At 46.4% G+C, this 21,411-nt stretch overlaps 8 protein-coding genes across 8 annotated transcripts; 6 read left to right on the top strand and 2 right to left on the bottom strand.

The window, feature by feature from the left end:
• Positions 1 to 2,661: 2,661 nt before the first annotated feature.
• Positions 2,662 to 2,817, top strand: DACRYDRAFT_53432 (uncharacterized protein; the record flags this gene model as incomplete). Its single annotated transcript, XM_040775174.1, has 1 exon — positions 2,662 to 2,817. A coding segment is annotated over one exon (156 nt), but the record flags the coding sequence as incomplete, so codon positions are not given.
• Positions 2,818 to 4,869: 2,052 nt separating this feature from the next.
• On the top strand, positions 4,870 to 5,871 carry DACRYDRAFT_16345 (uncharacterized protein; the record flags this gene model as incomplete). The annotated part of the gene is made up of 5 exons (XM_040771191.1): positions 4,870 to 4,943; positions 4,992 to 5,089; positions 5,153 to 5,225; positions 5,451 to 5,713; positions 5,777 to 5,871. The coding sequence occupies 5 exons, from the start codon at positions 4,870 to 4,872 to the stop codon at positions 5,869 to 5,871; spliced, it is 603 nt and encodes a 200-aa protein (XP_040627853.1).
• A 175-nt stretch (positions 5,872 to 6,046) lies between these two features.
• Positions 6,047 to 7,811, bottom strand: DACRYDRAFT_108294 (uncharacterized protein; the record flags this gene model as incomplete). Its single annotated transcript, XM_040768625.1, has 11 exons — positions 6,047 to 6,097; positions 6,147 to 6,227; positions 6,275 to 6,375; positions 6,495 to 6,642; positions 6,958 to 7,065; positions 7,113 to 7,177; positions 7,229 to 7,241; positions 7,290 to 7,424; positions 7,479 to 7,544; positions 7,593 to 7,698; positions 7,747 to 7,811. The coding sequence occupies 11 exons, from the start codon at positions 7,809 to 7,811 to the stop codon at positions 6,047 to 6,049; spliced, it is 939 nt and encodes a 312-aa protein (XP_040627852.1).
• A 3,429-nt stretch (positions 7,812 to 11,240) lies between these two features.
• On the top strand, positions 11,241 to 11,546 carry DACRYDRAFT_29169 (uncharacterized protein; the record flags this gene model as incomplete). Its single annotated transcript, XM_040774310.1, has 1 exon — positions 11,241 to 11,546. A coding segment is annotated over one exon (306 nt), but the record flags the coding sequence as incomplete, so codon positions are not given.
• Positions 11,547 to 11,950: 404 nt separating this feature from the next.
• DACRYDRAFT_36484 (uncharacterized protein) lies at positions 11,951 to 12,193 on the top strand (the record flags this gene model as incomplete). The annotated part of the gene is made up of 1 exon (XM_040774410.1): positions 11,951 to 12,193. A coding segment is annotated over one exon (243 nt), but the record flags the coding sequence as incomplete, so codon positions are not given.
• A 689-nt stretch (positions 12,194 to 12,882) lies between these two features.
• DACRYDRAFT_53646 (uncharacterized protein) lies at positions 12,883 to 13,077 on the top strand (the record flags this gene model as incomplete). Its single annotated transcript, XM_040775187.1, has 1 exon — positions 12,883 to 13,077. A coding segment is annotated over one exon (195 nt), but the record flags the coding sequence as incomplete, so codon positions are not given.
• A 1,463-nt stretch (positions 13,078 to 14,540) lies between these two features.
• On the top strand, positions 14,541 to 14,789 carry DACRYDRAFT_53318 (uncharacterized protein; the record flags this gene model as incomplete). Its single annotated transcript, XM_040775162.1, has 1 exon — positions 14,541 to 14,789. One exon carries the CDS (start codon positions 14,541 to 14,543, stop codon positions 14,787 to 14,789), a length of 249 nt encoding a protein of 82 aa, XP_040627848.1.
• A 497-nt stretch (positions 14,790 to 15,286) lies between these two features.
• On the bottom strand, positions 15,287 to 16,682 carry DACRYDRAFT_108293 (uncharacterized protein; the record flags this gene model as incomplete). Its single annotated transcript, XM_040768624.1, has 4 exons — positions 15,287 to 15,438; positions 15,494 to 15,569; positions 15,958 to 16,044; positions 16,107 to 16,682. The coding sequence occupies 4 exons, from the start codon at positions 16,680 to 16,682 to the stop codon at positions 15,287 to 15,289; spliced, it is 891 nt and encodes a 296-aa protein (XP_040627847.1).
• Between the last annotated feature and the right edge of the window lie 4,729 nt (positions 16,683 to 21,411).

Raw genomic sequence — 21,411 nt, 5'->3', positions numbered from 1 at the left:
TCGTAGGGTAGGGGGGGGGGGGAGGGGATTACTACACCAACTCTCAGTTTGCCAAACTTTTGTTGCTGCTTTATTTTGGTCATCTTGTGCAACTCGGCTTATGTTCTGACTCTGATGAGATGGATGAGTGCAAATCTATATCCCACCAAGAATCTGTGCCAGTTGATGTTGGCAATGATGGAATAGTGCAATTTGGTGATTCTGCACTACATGACCTCATTGAGGAAGTTCCACTGGCTGGTGGCATCCACAATGCTGTTAATGTTCCCCTCACATTCGAAAATGGACTCCCAGGAGTCTCAAATCCATATGAAGACTACATGCTTCATCCCTCCTGTAAACCTTTCACAGACTATTGTCTGTATGACTTTGTTGCTTTCTGTCAAAAGGAAAGGATCCCCAAAGGGAAATTAGCACCTGTTGGAGACAGTAATCCTTTCAATGAACAACATGCGCTAGTGACAGATGTGGATGGTGATGGTGATTCCTCTTCCCAAAACCCATGCGGTACCTTCCTCAATGCTCATCCTCAGTTTTCCACTCATCAACTTTGTGCAGGATCCTGCCCTGTGGTGCCCAATATTGGTGGTTCCTCTATACTGAGGCGTTCTGGTGGTTCCATTGCAATCAGATGATTGGTACAAGACTGTTCTTGTCTTGTTTGTTCCTTGGTGCTCTCCTGGGGACCTCAAACCTTTGACATCCACCTGGGCCAATGCATACGCAGCTGCTGATATTGCACCATTTCATCAGCACATTATTGCAAATATGGAAGCCCTGAACAAATGTAAAGAAGCATGAGATGTGCATGCAGCCTCTAGGCGTCCCCATCAGCACACGCAAATTCCTTTTGGGGGAAACATGAATTTTGAGGGAAACATCGAAGATGATATGGATCAGCTTGCGGATCAGCTTGCCATAGATGACCCATCATTCATGGATCTTTCTGAGACAATAGATGCTGATCAGTCAACATTCCTCACCTCCATAGAAGCTGCACAGGACTTGTTGAACTTGGCTACACAGTCTGTCACATTGGACATGATTCATTCTCTTCTCTGTCATACACCTGCACCATTTCAGGTAATGCTCTGTGAAGATGGCAATGTGTGCAAACTCTGAGCTGATGACAATGCCCTGCTGCTCTCTCATGCTGCTGAACTGCGCCGATAGAAGGCAACTCATTCACAACCATTACAACCTGTGCCTATTCCAAATATCCACATTCCCCCTTCTGTGTCTGTGGTTTCTGTGCAAACTGCTTCCATCAGCCAAGGATCAATTTCTGGAAATGCCACAATGCCAGAAATTGTGCAAGTTCTTCAAAGTGTATTGCAGCAACAAAATTTACTGCAAAACCCAGAGCAGCAACACATTCTTTGTATTGTTGCTTATTACCTCAATGAAGCGAACTCACACCAGTTGCTTCTCTATGTCAGAGGCAGCACTGGTACTGGCAAAAGCCACGTGATCAAGAGTATCAAACTCCTCTTCAGCACACTCAGCATCTCAGATTCTTTGCTCCTCTCAGCACCAACTGGCACTGCTGCTGTACTAATCAGTGGCTCTACAATACATGCACTCACATTGCTACCCAAGAAGCCACAGCAATGCACTAATATTGATGCACTTGCACAGATTTGGTATGGGAAGCACTGGTTAATCATTGACAAGATCAGCATGATCTCTGCACAGCTTCTGGCTGAGATATCTGAACAAATCTTGCTTGCCAAAGGTTCTGAAGATGGCACTGCATTTGGAGGCATCAATGTCATTTTCACTGGGGACTTTGCACAGCTTAAGCCTATGAGTGCCCTTCCCCTTTACAGCCACCTCCTTGTACAAGCATGCAACCTGTGCACAACACAGTCCATGAAGGGCCAAAAGGTGATAACTGGGGCATTTCTGTGGCAACAACTCACACATGCTGTTTTCCTCCAAATAAACCAGCACCAGTCCAAAGACCCATCCTGGGCAAATCTTCTTGCACAAATTCAAGAAGGCATCCCATGGACTGGCAGCAGCCCACACACCATGTCACAAGCTGGAATCAGCACCAACTTCCCTGTGAACGACCAAGCAGTGCTTAATGCATGCACTATCACAGCCATGCAGGAGAATTTCCACACACTTGTGACTGAGTTTGAAGATGCACCAGTCATTGTGTGTACAAAGGTTTTTTGAGGTGCGCTGAATCTGCTCTTGGCAACTCACCATGTGCTCCAGCTGGGATCATGACTCCACTTGTACTTCTCAACTGATTCTATTCAAAAAACTCCCATCACTGGAGAACTCCAAGATCTTCTTTGGAAGCTTCCTGTTAACAAGACTGAAGATGCACCACCTTTTCTCCTGCTTTTTGAAGGCATGCAAATTATGATCACCAAGAATCTAGCAATTTCCCCTGGCTTGGTCACTGGAATGACTGGCACTGTTTCCGGGGTGTGTTACCAATGTGATGGAGATGGTTGTTGCTATGCCCATGCCATTTTCATCTGCATGCCCACTTGTCCAGGTGCTCAAGAAGGCTTACCACCAAACACAATCTGCATTCAGACTGTGAAAGGCTATTTTACCTTGCAGACTTCTGATGCAGATGGAAATATTCAATCTTATTGAGTAACCAGGGAATTTCTCCCAATCCTTCCTGCTTACTCTTATACAGATTACAAAAGTCAAGGCCATTCACTAAACCATGCAATTGTGGACCTTGCTGGCTGCAAATCCCCTCAAAGTGCTTATGTGATGCTATCCCGAGTTCGATCTATCTCTGGTGTTGCCATTCTCAGGGAGTTTCCCATGCAGTGCATCTTTTGATCCCCCCCTTCTGAGCTTTGATTGGAAATGAAAAGGTTAGAGAATTTATCAGCTCTGACTGCCACTGAATTTCCACATGCCATACCTGCTTAATTTCATCTGCACAGTCTCATCTCAGTACTAATATTTGTCCATATAAAAGGTGGCTGATACCTGCATATAGTCTTAGGACACCCAATAACCACACACCATGGGCAAATGCTCTGCAGCTGAGCTTTCCACTCCCAATGACATTTTTTCTGGTAGCAAACTCTTTCATGCTTGTATTGTTCCCCTCCCATTGAATTCCAGCAGAATGTGTCTTGGCTCTCTGTCCACTGTGACCCCAACCAAATTGCACATGTTGCTTTGTTCCAACAACAATGATTCAGACAATACCATCAAATCCCAGGACACTGGTGCAGCATTGCCAATGAAAGAACCTTTTGAGCTTGATCTGTCAAGCTTTGATCTCCCCATGTGAGAGCACATTCTAAAGCTCTGGCAATACATTGACAACTTGTGTGGTGTCTATTATATCTCCTGCTTCCCACTCAATTTGCACTGGGGCTTTGATCAAGCATTGGACATGTCTAACTACCTTGCACAAGTTGACAATGTTCCCATCCTTGCATGGATCACCAGATGCATTGCTGCCCTGAAATTTCAGCAGGAGAATGGTGCCTGGCCTGATCAAGTTTATCTGAGTGTAATGCCTATCACTCAGGATGACATGCAAGCTGCCATGGAGCTTTGTAAGGCATATGCCCATCCAGTAAACAGTGCACCCACTTTTCTTTTTTTTCTTTTCTTTCAACGTTGCTCATGGGTCTGAACAGGCATAGATAGCAACCTGTTTGGGAGCATCATTGCAAACCACTTCCAGAAGGCATATGGTTCTGATGGGTCGGTACACAACCTTATTTACACTTGTTCCACCAAAACCTGTGCTTATTCACTATACAGTCCACAGAATTCACTGCCATTTATGATGCCTGTGAGAAAATGGCAGCAAAAAAAAAATGATGAACTGGCCTGCTTCAAAGCTGAAGAAAGGTGACTTTGTTCTGATGGAAATGTGCATCTGTAAGCACTTTGACAAAGAAGGATGTGACCCTGGCACTCTGAAAAAGGAATGGTCCCATAAGGTAAATTTCATGCTGAATGCTGTTTACCTTCTGGAAGATTCCAAGGTTCCAGAGCCAGATGATTCAGATGTTACATACAATTTCTAAACATGTGCCCAATCAATCTGTGCTCATGATGACAAATCATTTCCTTGCACATATTACTAATCAATGTCCACCTACACAACTTGTTGCATAGGTTTTGATTCCTTTCCTTCCTTAACTGGCAATCTGTGCATGTGTCCAATCAAAGCCTGCATTTTGTGCCCTTCCCTTCTTAACTCTTTCTTCAACTGCCACCTTATCCGCCATGAACTCATGCCTTGCCTCAACATCTGGTATCAACCCTGCTATCTACAATATCCTCAGCATGCATCTGGCAACATGTAAGGATCAAGCAGCTGAGCAAATGGTGCAAATTGAATTTCTAAATGACAAAATTCCACTGTGACCCACAAACTGTTGCAAGCACAGCTTGCAATCCAACAGCGCAATATTACGATACTGGCTCTTGCTCAGGAGTTATCATGCATGAGCAATCATGATGAAGAAGCACGAGTTTGAGCTCTGCTCCATCCTATTGCCTCAATATTATTCTCACTTGGGAAACTCACATGATTGGCTCTCAGTTTTCCCTCACCAGTTTGCTTCTGCTCATCATGATGATAATAATCAGCATGTGTTCCACTCTCCTTACTCCCATTCCACCATTTCTGAGCATTGCTTCAAAATGCCTGTCACTCCAGTAAGATTTCTTTCCCTTGGCAACTGCGCCTCATTTGCTCATGTGTTCAATCAGTGCCAATCTGATCCTTCCACACCTGTTAGTAGCTCAAATCTGCACCAGGTTGTCACCCTGACTGGTTTCTCTGCACCTATTCCATGGTGGAGCAGCCCATCTCCAATGCCATGCGCCTGCCCCACTCGTCTCCCTCCTCCAACCCCAATGGGTGTGGAAGCAGATCCCCTGTCCCTGCTGTCTTCTCAAGCCCTGCCTGCACCAGTTCCTGTTGAGAAGAGGTAAGCTGGATTGATGCACATATTCCATAATAATGACAACCCCTTCAGTACCTCTGTTCCCACAGAGCCTTGCAAATTGCTCATTCTACCCCCAATGCCTGCCCTGGCTCCCCAGCACAGGATTCTGGTTCCTTCTTCACCAGAGGGTCCTTCTACTCCCCTCCCTGCTTGTCCTGCATCATAAGTGTTTTCACCCTAATCCTGTGCAGTATCTGACCTCAGTGCAAGTGCCAGCACTTGCCATTCTCATGTGACCTTCGCCCCTGTTGCATCTGTTGCCAGGTGTGCCTCTTTCACTTTCTGCTTTTGAATTCTCCAGTTCAAACTCATTTACATAGATCTGCGCCTGTTGGCTCCCCTCTGGAGGGACACCACACCTGTGGACCAGGCACAAAACCCCCTTCTCCTCTGCAGTCAAGAGTACCTGGCACTGGCACTAGCAATATTTCATGTCCAACATGCACATATTCATTCCCTCTTTGAAACATGTGCTCACCCTTTCTACAGGCATTGGCTTGCCTCTAAGAGGGATGACAGATCCGAGTCCAGTGAAGAGGATGAAGAGCTGTCTGCAGCCTTGGTCAACCTGTGCTGTTTCCCCGTAGTGCCTTCAGGACCACCAGAAAACATGTGCTGGTTCCCTTCTGAAGATGCCCAACCCATGCAAGTTGAAGCCATGCAGGCAAAGATGCTGTATGATCACAACATGATCTCAGCCCAGTGCATGTTCCTTGCCAAAGATGAGCACCTCCAGTATGATCTCACCAAATGTGTGCACCACTCCGAATACCAGAACACAACATTGTCTTTTGAAAATGCACATCTTTGGATAGCTGAAAGGGATAGACTCAGGCACATCGCAGAGCTTGAAAGTCAGCTGAAGGATCAGCAGGGATCAATGAGCAAGGGGAAGGAAAGGGAGCACTGATTTTGTCATCCCCCCTCTTTAAACCTGTGCTAAGTCTGTCGGGGTGTACATAGTCTCTGACATGTCTTAATGCAATGGAATTTGTGCCAGTTCAGCATCATGCTCTTGTATGTGGTCCATCCATACTCTCCACATGTGGAATCTGCACTAGTTGTACATGCATGTTTCTCATAAGCTAATTCCCCCAGTACACAAAGTCAATCGCCACCCAGTCATCAAAAGCATACTGAATACACCATGAGCACAGTGTTCATCTGAAATCGTGCAATTTTCACACTCAGAGACTGAATTTGCAGAGTAACAGTGTACAGTTGGCATCCGATGAGTGCCAACTTGGGCTGGTATGCCTCATTGTCCTGTTTACATATTAGTAGATACCATCAACTTGCCCAAATCCACTTACATCCTGGCGCAGCTTGGCCATGTCAGCTGCAGGCATGCCAAAAAGACATTCACTGGTGCCATTGAATGCTGTCACCCAGTGCTTATCCTTCTTCGTGTCCTCTAGAATGACATTAAAATGATACCTGGTGCACATTAGAGTATGTCTTACACAGTTTGAAACACTCACTTTATACAAGGTGTGCGATACATGTTGCTGCAGTTGGCACAAAAAAACGCACCCATTTCCCTATCCATCTCCGCAGTTTGTGCCTTCTTGTTACAATTGATATCCAGACAAGCTGGATATGTATGATCTTGAGCCTTCAGCATATGCACAAATCTGCACACCTTGATGACCTCTGGGACAGTAGACTTTCCCAGGACAAGCTGCACAACTTCAGCTAACATCACCAATGACGTGTGGGCCACCAGCACAGGATCCGGCATGCTATCTGCGCTCCACATTTCAGTGATCAAGCACATGGTCTTCATGTGATTCACTGAACAACTGAACCTGATGATGGTCAGTTAAATAAGTTGCACAGATTGTCCCACTAACCAGGAAAGGAGAGCTTGGTGCGCTGCATTCTTCACATTGTAACACACTTCAGTTTCATTGTTGTGTGTCTTCAATGAAACAGAGCCTTGAAAATGGTCAATCAATGCATTTTTTATCATAACAACTTGCCCTTCTCTGCCCACAAAGGCATCCATATAATTGTCGAAAGCAGCAAGATGTACTGCTTCGCCAGAATGGTCAGTGAGGTAAACATGGACATGATTGACCTTGATCTTTGTTTTTGTCCAATCCTGCGCAAGTTCAATAAGATCAGAGAGCACTTTGGGAACTTGCGTACCTCCTCAATGATGGTGGATGTTCTCTTGATGGGCTTTCCAAGGCACAGAATAACAGCAACTACATCTGATGCTCTGATTAGAAAATGTGCATGTTCCAAAGGCACAGATTACATACCAACATGATGATTCTTGTAAATCCTCTCAAGTGCATTGAGCCTTCAAAAGTCATAATACACTTTGGGAATAGTGCTGTTGTCATTGATTTTGTGAACCTGCACATGGTTGGGTGTGAGTTGGACCTGCCACCAGTTGTTCAACCATGTGAACTGCATGTTGGCCTCCTGGAGGCCAAAATGCTCAAAGCTGTAAAGCTGCACATATTGTCCCAGAAATTAGCAGAGCAAAATAGGTGCAAGTGAACTAACCTCTCCAACCTCTAGCATACCAGCAGCAAGAGCAGCTCCCTCCCACGCAACCACATTGACTTCAGCCTACAGATGAAATCAGCATGATGCTGTTGGTGAGGAAAGATCATGCACTGATTCATCATGGATGGTGAACCTGCACAAGTAGTGCATAGGCTTGCCAGGATATCCATGGCTGTCCAACTCCAATATCCATGTAATCCTCCCATATATGAAGTACCTGGTGCATATTAGCTAGGATGCAAAGACACACCAGTTTACCACTTACTCTCTGCCAATGATAACCCCTAAGTCCCTGATAGTGATGCAAATAGGAGGACCAGGTTTGAGCATGTGAGAACTGGCATGATGTGGAACTCCCACATAGTGTCCCCAGTCAGTATCAGCAATGTCTTGCACCGTCTCCCCTATAACAGAAACAGTGCACATTTGCATAACCTGGTTCACCACACTCACAATACCGGGATATGGAAGGGGTGCCTGTTTGGGGTACCCCATTGAGATGTGAGCATTGGACCCCAGTCTGCCTTGATCTGCTTTGAGGGGCAAGGGGAGGGCCTCAGGATGGCCAATTGGCACATGTTCTTGACATAGCAAATGTATATCTTCCAGCATGATGGGGCTGCATCAATGAATACATCAATACACAAGGGAACATGCACATAGAGTTCAAACTCATGTGGTTTTGCAATTCCTCACTGACATCTGCCAATACCCTTCCACCTGGAACACACTGTTGTCCATCACACTGCCTTTCTTCAGAAACTGCATGATTTCCTTGCCCACCAAAACAGGTGTGTGTTTTGTTCCATCACTGATAGTGAGTCTGTATATAAAATCAGTTTCACAGAAATGTGCATGTTGCACATATGTGCTCACATCCAGTGCCTAGGCACATACTCAGATCTGTCAACATCATACAATTGTGCATGTTTTAGGACTTGAATGACACCAATGAAGTGGTCAGGCCATCCACATGTCAAGGTTGAACAGGCACCAGGTGTGAGGGGCTTGGCTGGATCACAAGCAGAAGAAGTTAATCGGTGCAATGAACAACCCCACCTTTGGTGGGGTGTGTCAGGTGGATATTCCCACAGCTATTTTCGGGCCCTTAGAGACTGTTGTATGGCACTACAGACCCTCACTCTGCAGGACAATGCACCCCAGCAATGAATCTCGACCCCCCCGGATATTTGGCATGGTGACTACTATGATTCCCCAGGCAATGGGACTACTCAGATATTTGGCATGATGACTGCGGGTTTCTCCTACAACGGGATTGGCCCATCTGGATATTTGGCATGCCAACGTCTGCCTTGGAGAGGTATCTGGAGACTGGATTGGTATAAAGTATAGTTGAGGATAGCTAGTATAAGTAGTTTCCAGAAACTCCTGTATCTAGCTTATTCTGCCCCTTTTCCATTAGCATTTTATGGATCTGATTATCCCCTTACTGGATAGGCAACATCATCTTGACTTAGCATATTGGACTTGACTTATCATGACTTGACTGGACAGACAATGAGCTCTGATTATAGTGTACTGCTTTTTGATAGCTCAGCTACAGGCTGACTCCCACTTTTATACTGACTTTCCCCTTCTCTCCCCTCTTTCCCTGGTGAGTTCTCGCTCACCACCCATTAGACCAATATTTTGGACACCTTTTGGGTTGGATCACATTGGAGCCCAACGCGAGGCAGCTTTTTACAAATAAGAGCTGCCAAGGTGAGAAGTCCTCCTCCGATTTCTGATACTGGCTTCCTGTATTCCAGTATCCATCTCTGCCATAGACCAACAGAATGAGCTTAGGGATGAATGGCAAGCCCAACATACCGCACTCCAAGAAACACCCATGATTTTGGACAACACAGAAGTATCATCCACTTCCAGCAGGAGTACCTCTGATATAGTGGACACAGTCTGATGACTCCTCATGGCAAGTAAATGAATGATGCCTACAGGCAGGGAGTCTCCTTCAGCCCCCCGCTTTTCTCCTACACCTCTTGGCATCACCCGTTATTTTGTGGCCTTGGAAAAACTATTTGGCTTGTGCGAACCTGCTGTCACTGGTGGAGGAGACAAGATCAACCGGGCCTGCTTTTACACTGATGACAACACCTATAAATTATGGGCACAGATCCACAATGGCATGGACAATGTGAAAAAGGACTCATACAAGGATTTCAAGACTGAAATACTGAAGTACTATCCTGGTGCAGCAAATAATGAACACTGGTATGCAACTTGGGACCTTGACAACCTTGTTCACAAGTGGCAATGCCGCATTAAGACCAAGGGTGAATTTGCCAATTCTACAGGGACTTTTACTCAATTTCTACCTGGCTCATCAAGCACAACCGGATTTCCATCCTTGACTAACAGAAGTCCCTCCTCCACATACTCAAATTCCTGCCCACCAAAAGCCACATTTGGGACAAGATGCTGAACAGGCTTGAATGGAAATACAACAGGGCTGTGAACAAACCATGGACAATGGCCAAATTAAAGGAGACAGTGGAATGGGCACTGGGCAACACTATGACAAAGGTTTGAACACCCTCTCCTGATTATTCCCAGGATGCAACACTGGCACTGACACTAGAGGACATCAAAACGGAAAGCAACCCACAGGTCGCCAAATTTACTGGATGTATGGCTACCCTGGAAGGAATGGTTTCCCAGATCTACACTCTTATGAACCAGCAATCCACCCCGCAGAACCAACCAGCTGCTCAGCAGAACTCCTACAGACAGCCCTCCCAAAATACCTATGGCAACAACACACTGGCTACTGGCACAAATTGGATTCCTTTCCCAGCAGAGAACTACCTAAATCAAAACAGATATGGCCCTTAGAATACTGAATGCATGCTCTGCCACTTCAATGGTGTATCTACTGGTTACACGGACAAGATTGCGACATGCCCAGGAGCCCGGAAATACTTGGATGAAGGTCTCCTTGAGAAAGACAGCCCATATCATGTCCTTGCTGGCAGCCAATTTATCCCATGTCATTGGCCTGGTCAAGATCCCAAGGAAAAAGTTGATGGCTACTACAAGGACCACCCAGAACACCGGCCAAAATCCCAGCCTACCCCTCTTGTCACCTTCCACAATGTGATCATTGAACATGCTGGCTTGGACTCCAAATTTGAGGTTATGGTGGATCATTTGGTGCTGCACATTTTCACCAAAAATCATGATGACATGGTTGAATGGAATGACAAGGAAATCAAGGTGCTCATGGCTGAGGTGGAATGACTCAAGAAACGGCACATGGCATCCATGGAAAAATTGGTCAAGGTTTCTGAGGTCTACACACCAGCAGCCAGGAAGGAGAAATTGGATGCATGCATACATCATAGTACTGCACACTTTGCTGGCTTACAAGTGGAAGAACTGGAGAAATTGGATGCCATCCCAGACCCACCAAAGCCCCATGCCAAACATGCTGAACATGCAGAAGACAAAACAGTTTTGCAGGCTCTTGTGGTCACTCTCACTGAAACTCTGGTCCAAGTTCCCAGCAAGGTCCTGGTGTCAGCATGTCCACTGTTCAGCAAGGTCCTCAAGGAAGCATACAGCAAGAAACTGGCTATTCTGGATGTAATTCAGGTGACCAAGGTACAAGATGGTGAGGCTCCAATTTACCAGATCGAAGGCATTTTGGAAGATGCAGACAGGTTATTGGTTGGCAAAGACATGGTACCCCTCTGGCAGATTGACTGTTTAATCAGTGAATATGACACCCCCATTCCTGGCATTCTCAATGGCAGCTCTGGCATAGTTGGTATCAGTGAGCAGTGCTGTGAACAAATTGGACTCACATACACCCTGATAAAAGGCTGGCAAATGGAGTCCGTGAATGGATTGGTTGATCAGCTGCTTGGACACATTCCAAATTTATGCATTGGTGTCTCCGGCCTCAACTTCCATGTCCAGGCATTTGTACTCCCCAATCTGCCTTTCCACCTGCTCCTTGGTCGCCCCTTCCATGTCCATGCCTCTTGTGTCATGCAGGATTATATGGATGGCAAACAGAAGATCCAGATCACCTGTCCAAATTCCCAGCAGACAATACACCTCTGGACTCAGTTGCATCAAATGGGAAGGAAATGAGTGGTCCAGGATTTTTAATTTGGGACCATCTTCACTGGCAAACAGAAGATGGAATGGACACCTCAATAAATCAGCACTCAAACTTGATTAATGGCTCTCAACTAGATACTCCAGACTCGGATACCATACCCAACAATACCCATCCTGTATATGCCACATGAAAATACAAACCTGCAGACAGACGTGTGAAGCCTGTTGCAATGACAACACTGGAAAGTGTAAAAATATGGAGACACCTTCCCTCCAACCCTCTTGCTATGCTTCCCCTGCTCCCTGATACCCCACCAATGTTTACCCCTGGAAATTGACTTACTCTGGAATGATTTGAAGAACTGCAAATGAACAAATACAGATTCCTTTGGCCCAAAGAAGAAAAACTTGTGGCTTGGGTTCTTCATACCCACAAAAAAGTGTTTGCTTGGAACAAGCAAGAGATGGGTTTATTTAAAAGTGATTATTTCGACCCTGTCCAAATTCTGATGATCAAACATATACCCTGGCAGCAGAAGAATATTCCAGTGCCCCCCTGCTTTCCTGCCAAAGGTCTTAAAGGCCTTGCAAGACAAGCTAAATGCAGGATTTATGAACCCTCCCAATCCTCCTACCATTCCCATTGGTTCTGCATCCTGAAGAAAGACAGATCCCTACAACCTGTTTTGGACCTGCAACCACTGAACGGTGTAACAATTCGGGACTCAGCCCTCCCTCCACTTTCTGAACCCCTTGTCAGTCTTATGGCAGATGATCCATCTACACCCTCTTCAATTTCTTTTGGGGCTTTGAGCAACATCTCTTACACCTGGAAAGTCAGGATCTCACAACATTACAATCCCTCAAAGGTTCCCTCCATAGCACCCAAAATTAGATGGGCAGGACAAATGGTGTTCAGATTATGCATGAAGATGTTACTTTCCTCCTCCGCAACAAGATCCCCAAATATACCATCCCTTTCATTGACAACATCCCCATCTGTGGCCAACCAACATGATACAAACTCCCCAATGGTGATTTCAAATGGCACCCCCAAAATAAGGGTATTTGTCATTTTATGTGGGAACACATGGAAACTGTAAATTGGATCCTGACCCACATTGAACATTCTGGCAGAATATTCAGTGGTCCAAAAATGGGATCCGCTCCTGAAGTCGTCATCCTTGGACAACATTGTACCTACATGGGCCAACAGCCTGAGCCTTCGAAAGTTGCGAAAATCTGGGACTGGCAGCCATGCAAATCCCTCACAGAAGTTTGAGCATTCCTGGGTATGCTCTGCATCCTCTGAATATTCATAAAGGATTTTGCTATGAAAGCCCACCCTCTGGAACATCTCAAATGCAAAGGTGCAATATTTGCATGGGGCCCTGAGCACCAAGCTGCCTTTGACCAGTTAAAAGTGGATGCATGTCAGGATGGCCTCCTCTGTCCCATCAACCATGACAGCAACCGCCGGATTATCCTCATGGTGGACTCTGATATTTGAGGAGTTGGATATGTCTTATACCAAAATGACGTGAATGGCAAATGGAAACTGGCCTGCTTCAGATCCCTGGCATGGAACAAGGTCACATCCCGATATTCTCAGCCCAAACTCAAACTATATGGCTTATATCATGCTCTCTGGGCACTGCAGGTTTTCCTCATTGGCACACCACAATTTATCATTCAAGTGGATGCATCCTGCATCAAAGGCATCCGGACCAGCAACCTGCTGCAGCCCTCATTAGATGGGTCAGTGGGATACACCAGTTCGACTTTGACCTTGTCCATGTTCCCTCCAAGAAACACACCAGTCCCAATGGTCTCTCCCGCTGTTCCCCAAATTCACTGGATGCTCCAAACCTGCCTGACATAGATCATGAACAATGCCTGGGACTCTCATACCCAGCCTACCTTCAATCTGCAGTGGAAGACTCTGACCCCAAAATAGAAATCCCCCAGACCTCCTCCACCCAGCACCTTGATGACTGCATTGCATTTATCCACCAATACCTTACGGATTTGTTGCTCCCTCCAGACTGGAATATGTGGCAGCATGCAGCCCTCGTCAAACAGTCCCTTCAGTATTCATCCAAGATGGCAAACTGTGCCAACTCAATCTCACCAGTTCATGTCCCTCCTGCCAAATGTCTCACCTTGTTGAAACAAGCACATGATGACAGTGGTCACAAAGGCTTCAAGATGGTTGCTGGTATTATCTGTCTCCAAGTTTGGTGGCCCAACCTCCATGCAAATATCGAGTGGTACCTCTGCACCTGCCATGCATGTCAAGTCCACAGCATTTGGAAGGTCCTCAAACCTCCAACAGTCAACTACCTGGCTCCGCTTTTCTCAAAGATCTACTGCGATACCATGAAGATGCCACCTGCAAAAGGATACACCTGCATTGCTCAAGTCCGATGCTCCCTCTCTTCATATCCCAAATGGCATCCCTTAAAATCAGAAACCACAATGGCCCTTGCATCTTTCCTCTTCCACAATGTTATTTGTTGTTGGGGAAATATTGTGGAAATTGTTACAGACAATGGATCAGCCTGGGTAGCTGCAGTGAAGGAGCTGGAACAACACTTTGGCATCCAGCACATCCAAATTTCACCATACAACTCTCATGCAAATGGTGCTGTTGAATTGAAACATTTTATGGTCTGACAAGCAATTCTGAAAGCATCTGGAGATAATATTAACCAATGCCCTGACAAAGTGCCTACCACATTCTGGGCTGAGCACATTTTGGTCCAGCATAGCACTGGTCTCTCCCCATATTTCATTGCACATGGTGTTCACCGGGTCTTCCCTATGGACTTTGAGCAAGCAACATTCCTCATACCCTCACCCAAATTCCCTATGACTGACAGGGACAAGCTGGCCTACCAAATTTGACAGCTCAAGCACTGTGAGTCCCATTTATCCAACCTTCAGGAGAAGGTGCACCAGGCCTGATTATGCATGGCTGACCAATTTAAAGCGGACCATGAGCACATCCTTGCCAACTACAACTTCAAACCTGGCACCCTGGTCCTCATCTGCAATACTCACATTGAGAAGGAACTCAACCATAAATCAAAGCCCCAATTTTTTGGTCCCATGGTTGTTGTCACCCATACTGCCAGAGGCAGCTATGTGATCGCCAATTTGGATGGAGCTGTTCTCAAAGCCTGCATCACACAGTTCCGCATTTACCTGTACCACCAGTGATCTGACCATACCCCCACCCTTTCCAACATTTTGCAATCTGCCAAAATCCTGGAAACCATGAGAGATGTCTTGTCAACTACCACAGAGCCCGAACCCAAAAAAATAGCATGGGCCTTATACCCACCAAATTGTCAAACAGTGCACACATACATCCCAACTTCGTCCCTTGTTTTCTTTTGTTTCCCCAAGATATATCTACTAAGTCCACAAGCAGACTCATTAGTATGGCAAGAACACAGTCCTTACTGGAACACCCACAATACATCTATGGAACACATGACATCCAAATTACCAAATGTGAAAAAATGTTGAAATCACACACCTTGAAGCAGACTGGGGAGGCACAGAGACAAACAAGACGTATTACTGCAAATTTTGCTTAAGGTGAATTCGGATCTACAAACACATGAAGACAGGACTATGCTACAACTACAACTATGAGATGAAAATATGAAACAGGAGAAGAAGAAGAACAAAAGAGGACAGGCAAAACCAATTTATTCTGCCAGAGCCCTCCCCAGGAGAGTCTGGACCTGCTCTGCCCAGCTTGTTATGGTGTCCAGTGCTTTCTGCACCATTTGCAGGCTCTTCTGGAGCTCCAGCATCTTGTGCTCCACCGTACTGAGCAGTGCAACCAGTGGCTTGACTTCTAAAATGTTCAGTTAGCATTGCCCAAATATGAACTACACAAGGAAAAGACTTACCAGCCTCTGGAAGGTGGGACCACTTTTGCAATGGCCCAGGTGCATCCTTGTCATCCTCCCTCTTGTGCTTTTTGGCCTTTGCGGCTCAGGTAATGCACTTGGGCACAGCCTTCTTTTTTTTCGGCCACCAGAGTGGGCATGCGGGACCAGGTTCTGGGGTCTCCAGGCAGAAGAGTTCAACCTTTGGGGCAGCCACATTTTTGTTGTGCACTAAAGAAAGGAGTCAGTCAAATGAAAACTGAGGGAAACCTGCAAAAGAAATATGGTGTACTTATACACATGCTGCATGGCTTTTTCACCACCTTACATGCTGAGCACACTCCCTTTCCCAACTGCTCCGCTATGTCACACTTGTGGCTGGGCACATCACCATCCAGGACAACATGCTTGTGACAAGTCTTACACTGCCCAAAAACCATCAGCACCTACTGCTGACACAAAACAAAAACAGAGGCGCAACTTACACAATTTTCCTCCAAGAAGGACTCCACCACCACATTATTCTTAGAGACCAGCAGGAGAGTGGCCAGTGTCTCCTCCGAAAGCCAACCCTGCAATAAATTGCTGGTCAGTTTCACAGTTGCAGAAAAGGAAGGAAAAACAGGCGACTTACCACGCATTGGGTGGCTGCCTTGCTCAGCCTACCATGCCTGGCATGTGTGGGGGCAGTGGCCACCACTTTCCCTTTTGTGGGACTCGGCTTCGCCTTGACAGACTGCTCTTTGTTGGCCACAGCAGGGCTTGACGCAGTGGTGGAATGATGTTTCTGACAAAAGAAATCAGTGACATGAAAAAAGCACATCCATTGGACAGACATACTGAGAAATTGTCTGGCAGATTGCCAAAAAAACTCATCAGCATCATCCTGCTCCTGCTCCTGCTCCTGCTCCTCCTTCTTCTCCTCTGCTGGCCTGGTCAGTTGGACCAGTTCCTCTTGATTGTCCTCCAGCAGCAGGTCAAGCCACACCTCAGGGAGATTGGCAACACGGTGTCTTTCCCTGCTCCTCACGAGGAGCATCACCGCATCCCAGATCAGCACGCCATCCGCATATTTTGCAACCGAGAAATTTGGCTTGTTGATGGTGGAGACCATGATGTCAACAATCTTGATTGCATTGCTGAGGAGTTGGGCAATGGTTGGCGGCTTCGGGAGTGGCTTAAGGGGCTTCTTTACAGGCATGGATGGCATGTTTGAGTAAAGGCAGGGAGGTGAAGTTGAGCTTTGAGTGGACAAGAAAGGTGAAATTCAGTTCCATTTATAGGCAAGACCAGCCCTCAACAGAAAATGAAAATGTGCATGGGCCCCACTAAGCACTGATATCTGGAATGAAGTTTCAGCTCAGGCAGTGCAGATAAACACCACACCAGGCTTTGCAAAGCAATAAATTGACCAATCAGGGTCTCAGGCACCATGTGACTCAATGCAAAAAACATGGCCAGGGTCCTTCTTGCAGACTTAAGCAGCACTGCAAGCCACTGCTTAGGGTCCTCACATGTCAACCAGCCACCCTTAGTGCCAAATGCACAGCACCATCCTCCAATACACCTCCTTACCAAATATTTGAATCCACCATTTTGCCAGCACCCCAATACACAGCCCAATGTCTTACCATGGCACATCTTATGATTGGTCCTTGATAATGCCGCTCTCACTTTGCTCAATATTTGGCAGTACCGCACTGCATTCCTGACTGCACACTGTGCCACCCACATTCCCACTGACTCAGGGAGTCAGTATTCAAGGTTTGGGGGGGATGAACAACCCCACCTCCAGTGGGGTGTGTCAGGCAGATATTCCCACGGCTATTTTTGGGCCTTAGAGACTGTTGCGCAGCCCTACAGACCCTCACTATGCAGACAATGCACCCCAGCAATGAGTCTTGACCCTACCCAGATATTTGGCATGACAACTGCAAGGTTTCCCATGTGACAGGACAACCCGGATATTTGGCATGATGGCTGTAGGTTTCCTCCACAACAGGGTCGACCCACACGGATATTTGGCATGCCAATGCCTGCCTAGGAGAGGTATCTAGAGACCAGATTAGTAAAGAGTGTGGTTTTTAGTAGCTAGTATAAGTAGTTTCCAGAAACTCTTGTATCTAGCTTATTCTGCCCCTTTTCCATTAGTGTTATATGGATCTGATTATCCCCTTACTGGATAGGCAACATCATCTTGACTTAGCATATTGGACTTGACTTATTGTGACTTGACTGGATGGACAACAAGCTCTGATTATAGTGTACTGCTTTTTGATAGGTCAGCTACAGGCTGACTCCCACTTTTATACTGACTTTCCCCTTCTCTCCCCTCTTTCCTGGGCAAGTTCTCACTCACCACCCATTGGACCAATATTTCAGACCCCTTTTGGGTCAGATCAGTGAAAGAATGTAATGAGGGAGGCCAGTGATGTGGTCTGGTCCAGGGCAGGGTGCTAGGGTGGTGCTTCCCCCTGTAAAACTTTTTGCTGCTGCTCTTTGGGCTGTTCATCATTCGACATGGTTTTGTTTGTCCTTGCTTTGCTGTTGTTTTCTGGGTGTTGTGGATGGACTGCATGTCTGACCCAGCCCATGTTTCCCTTCTGGTGCCTGATATGGATGCTCTGGACAGACCTTTGCCCTGTGACAAGAGGAGAAAGCACAAGAGTGATGCAATGAAATTGCACAGCTTTATGGGTTGGCTTGAGAGCTGCAGGACCAGGGGCTTGGGGGATAATGGTTCATCTTGCTATACTTTGGATTGCATCTCCTGTATACTCACATGATGGATAGATGTTCAACTTATTCCCTCCTACCTGGAACTGTTCATCAGACGTCCTTCCAGCAATGCAGCAGTCTTGGATTCTCTCATGGCTGCCTTCTTGCACAACCCCCTTCCTACACCCATTCCCTGTGCTCCTGAGACTGGTGATTGGGTGTACCAGGTCAATCCAGCCCAGCCTCTACCCAAGGGAGTGACACTAGATTGTCCTCTCTTTTGAGTTCATGATGGTGTTCCATCTCAGCATCTCGACACCTTGCTCAACCTCACCAAAGACTTCTACTCAAAACTTCCCAAGTCTTACCTAAGACAGGAGGAAGAGTTCAGTCACTCATCAGTACCAGGACTCCACTTGGGTGTTTGGAGAAGATCCAGCCCAGTGCCTGCCTTTAGCAGAGATTTGGTTAACCAGAATCCTTTGGTGAAGAGGTGAATGGATGTCCTTTTGGAGGTTATGGACATGGTGGTGGGCAAAAGGGCTATGAGGTTGTTGCATAGTCATCAACCTGAGGTATATGAGGAGAGAAAGAGGTTCATCCTTTGACATGCTTTAGATGGGTAACTCCTAACACTTTAGCAGGATCCTGGACTGGACCTATTCTCACCCAGCATTGGCTGATACTTTGGCTGATAGACCTCAGCTTCAACAATGTGCCTGGCACATGCTGGTCTTCAGAGAGGGCCATGCCCCTGTGCCCCATATCGATTTGAATCATGATGGTAATCAGTACAGTATCCTGTTTGTCCTAGGCAACTTCACCACTGCCTATTTGGTCCTCCCTCAGCTGAGGATTCAGATCCCACTTTGTCCAGGCCAGTTGCTGTTTATCAACACCAGGCACTTGGCACATCACACCACATACTTTAGGGGAACTAGGTATGTGTTTTCTGGCCTTATGGATGCCAATCTTTGCAAAGATTATAGAAAGACAGTAGCTTAATATAGTGACTAGGTGTTATGGTCCTCTTCAATGATACATGCTACCTTTTTTCCATCACCTTCCTAAGTGTAGACTTTCACATTTTTTGGTCAGTTCTCAGTGATTGATTTGTGATTGCCATGGTGCCAACTTTGGTATGGTTAATAGTAGACATGGTTTGGCATCTCATCAGATGTCTGAAGGTGTCACACATGATTGGTTATTTGGGAGGGTAACATGTGATACTTTGGCATGTCTTGCCTGTTGTGGGGGGTGTTTCATTGTGTGTCCTTCTTTCCGGTGGTACAGATTACTGTCTCTGATGTTTGCCAAAGATGTACCCTGTCTCACAATACTGAGTCAAGTGTTTACCAGCTACTGCATAAAGATGGATGGCAAACTGGAGGAACTCCCTTGCTCTATCCCCTCAATAATCTTTTGCCATGTTGGTTATCCTCACTGCTATTGCAGGTTGCTATGATTGGCATCCATCTGCAGCTGGCTCATGTACTCTAACCTGCAGCGTAGCCTTACCCATGGCACCTGTAGCTGGCAACCTTGACAACATCCTCATGACTGATGATGTGGTTGGCATCTTGCACTATTTCCTGCCCAGCAGAGCTTTGGAGCTGGAAGTTGGGGTATACAGCATCACAGCCAAGATTGCATCCAGGACAACCTCTATGGTTGTCAGTGATGGCTTCAATACAGATGATTTTGAGTTTGAGCTGGATTGCTTGGTGGTATGTTTTCCTGAGTTAATATGATGGCAGGTGCTGATTGTTTGGCCAGCTTCTTCCGCTCTGCCATGAGAAACTGCCAATCCCTCCTGTAGTCTGCATTGCGGCACATCCTTTCAATGTTCATGCTCATACCTTTGATATGGATGCCATGCCATGGATTTCCACTGGCAAGAAGGCTTCTTGCCTTTCGGTGCTACTTTCCGGATGGAGGGCAGTTTGCTAAATCAACCCCCCATGTCACTTCAAATGCAACTTTGCATGTGACTGGAGTTCTTACCAGCATATCCCTTTCACAGGAAGACTTGACTCTGGCTTCTAAGTGATTCTCACTCCAGGTAAGAGACAGTTTTCCACAGTTAATATTTATTGTTGAATTGCTATCCTACAGATTCTTGATTATGACTATCTCTCTGGAACCACATCATCAGCACCATTGCCAGCACCAGCTACACCATCGAAATCAGCCTTTCAGTGGTCTCACTCTGCTTCACAGATCAACACTCCTTTCCCAGCTGGATCACCAACCACCTCAAAAGGGCAGATACCTTTGAGACAAGAAAATGGTCTGGCTGAAGGAATCAAAGTTGCAACAGAGCTTAGCCTCGATCACCAAGGCAATGGTGAAACAGGTTCACCGAGAAAGCGGACCAGATGTCCTTGATGCACATCAACATAGTTGCCTTCTGTATGGTTGTCTGAGGTGGAACTGGCTCTCGGAATTTGCATTGAATGAGCACACTGTACCCTGTTTCTTTCCTCACACTGGTCAGGGCAAGAGAGGCCCACTGAGACATATTTGTGGAGAGGTCAAATAGAGATGGCAGGCTTTCGTAGCTCCCATCTCCCAATGACTGGCTTGAGATGCCCCTAGAAGATGAACAGCACCTTCCTCAGGCACATGGAGCACATGGCATTCATAGAAGAGAGGCCAATGCCCAAAGGCATTGTGCAAGAAGAGAACAGGAGACAGAAGAAGCCCACCTTCTTTGGCACCAAAGAGAGTGAGAACAATGTTGACATTGAGAACAGAATATGACAGAAGAACAGTGGCACCAGTATCGAGCTATGAGAAGAGATTGACAGGCCAGGTATAGAAATCGGCAGAGACAGCAGCATCTGGAAGCTCAGAATAACATGGGCACTAACCATGTCAAGGGTATCCTGCCTGTACACCACAAAACTTCCCTGGCAGCAGAACACAGCAAATGAACCAACCACCCAGACAAATCGAATCATGGTGGCATCTCTTCCCAAAATCTTCCACTGTGGCTGGCTGGCAGTGTGCAATCTCACAGTGGAACAGGGTCTGTCTTTACTGCAGTGCAATGCTCTTCAGGTCAATCCTATTATTGAGTGAGCCCTTACACATGTCTAACACTAAGACTCTCCCTGGATTCTCAGTGCCGAGGCAAATACATTTTGCTGCAAGAATGGGACATTGTTAGGACAACACAGGCTGACTAAGTCTACTCACCTAAGAGTGCCAAGAGTCTA

Source organism: Dacryopinax primogenitus (genome assembly GCF_000292625.1).
Source record: "Dacryopinax primogenitus strain DJM-731 SS1 chromosome Unknown DACRYscaffold_11, whole genome shotgun sequence".
Lineage (NCBI taxonomy): Eukaryota > Fungi > Basidiomycota > Dacrymycetes > Dacrymycetales > Dacrymycetaceae > Dacryopinax > Dacryopinax primogenitus.
This window is presented reverse-complemented; position numbering and strand designations above follow the sequence as displayed.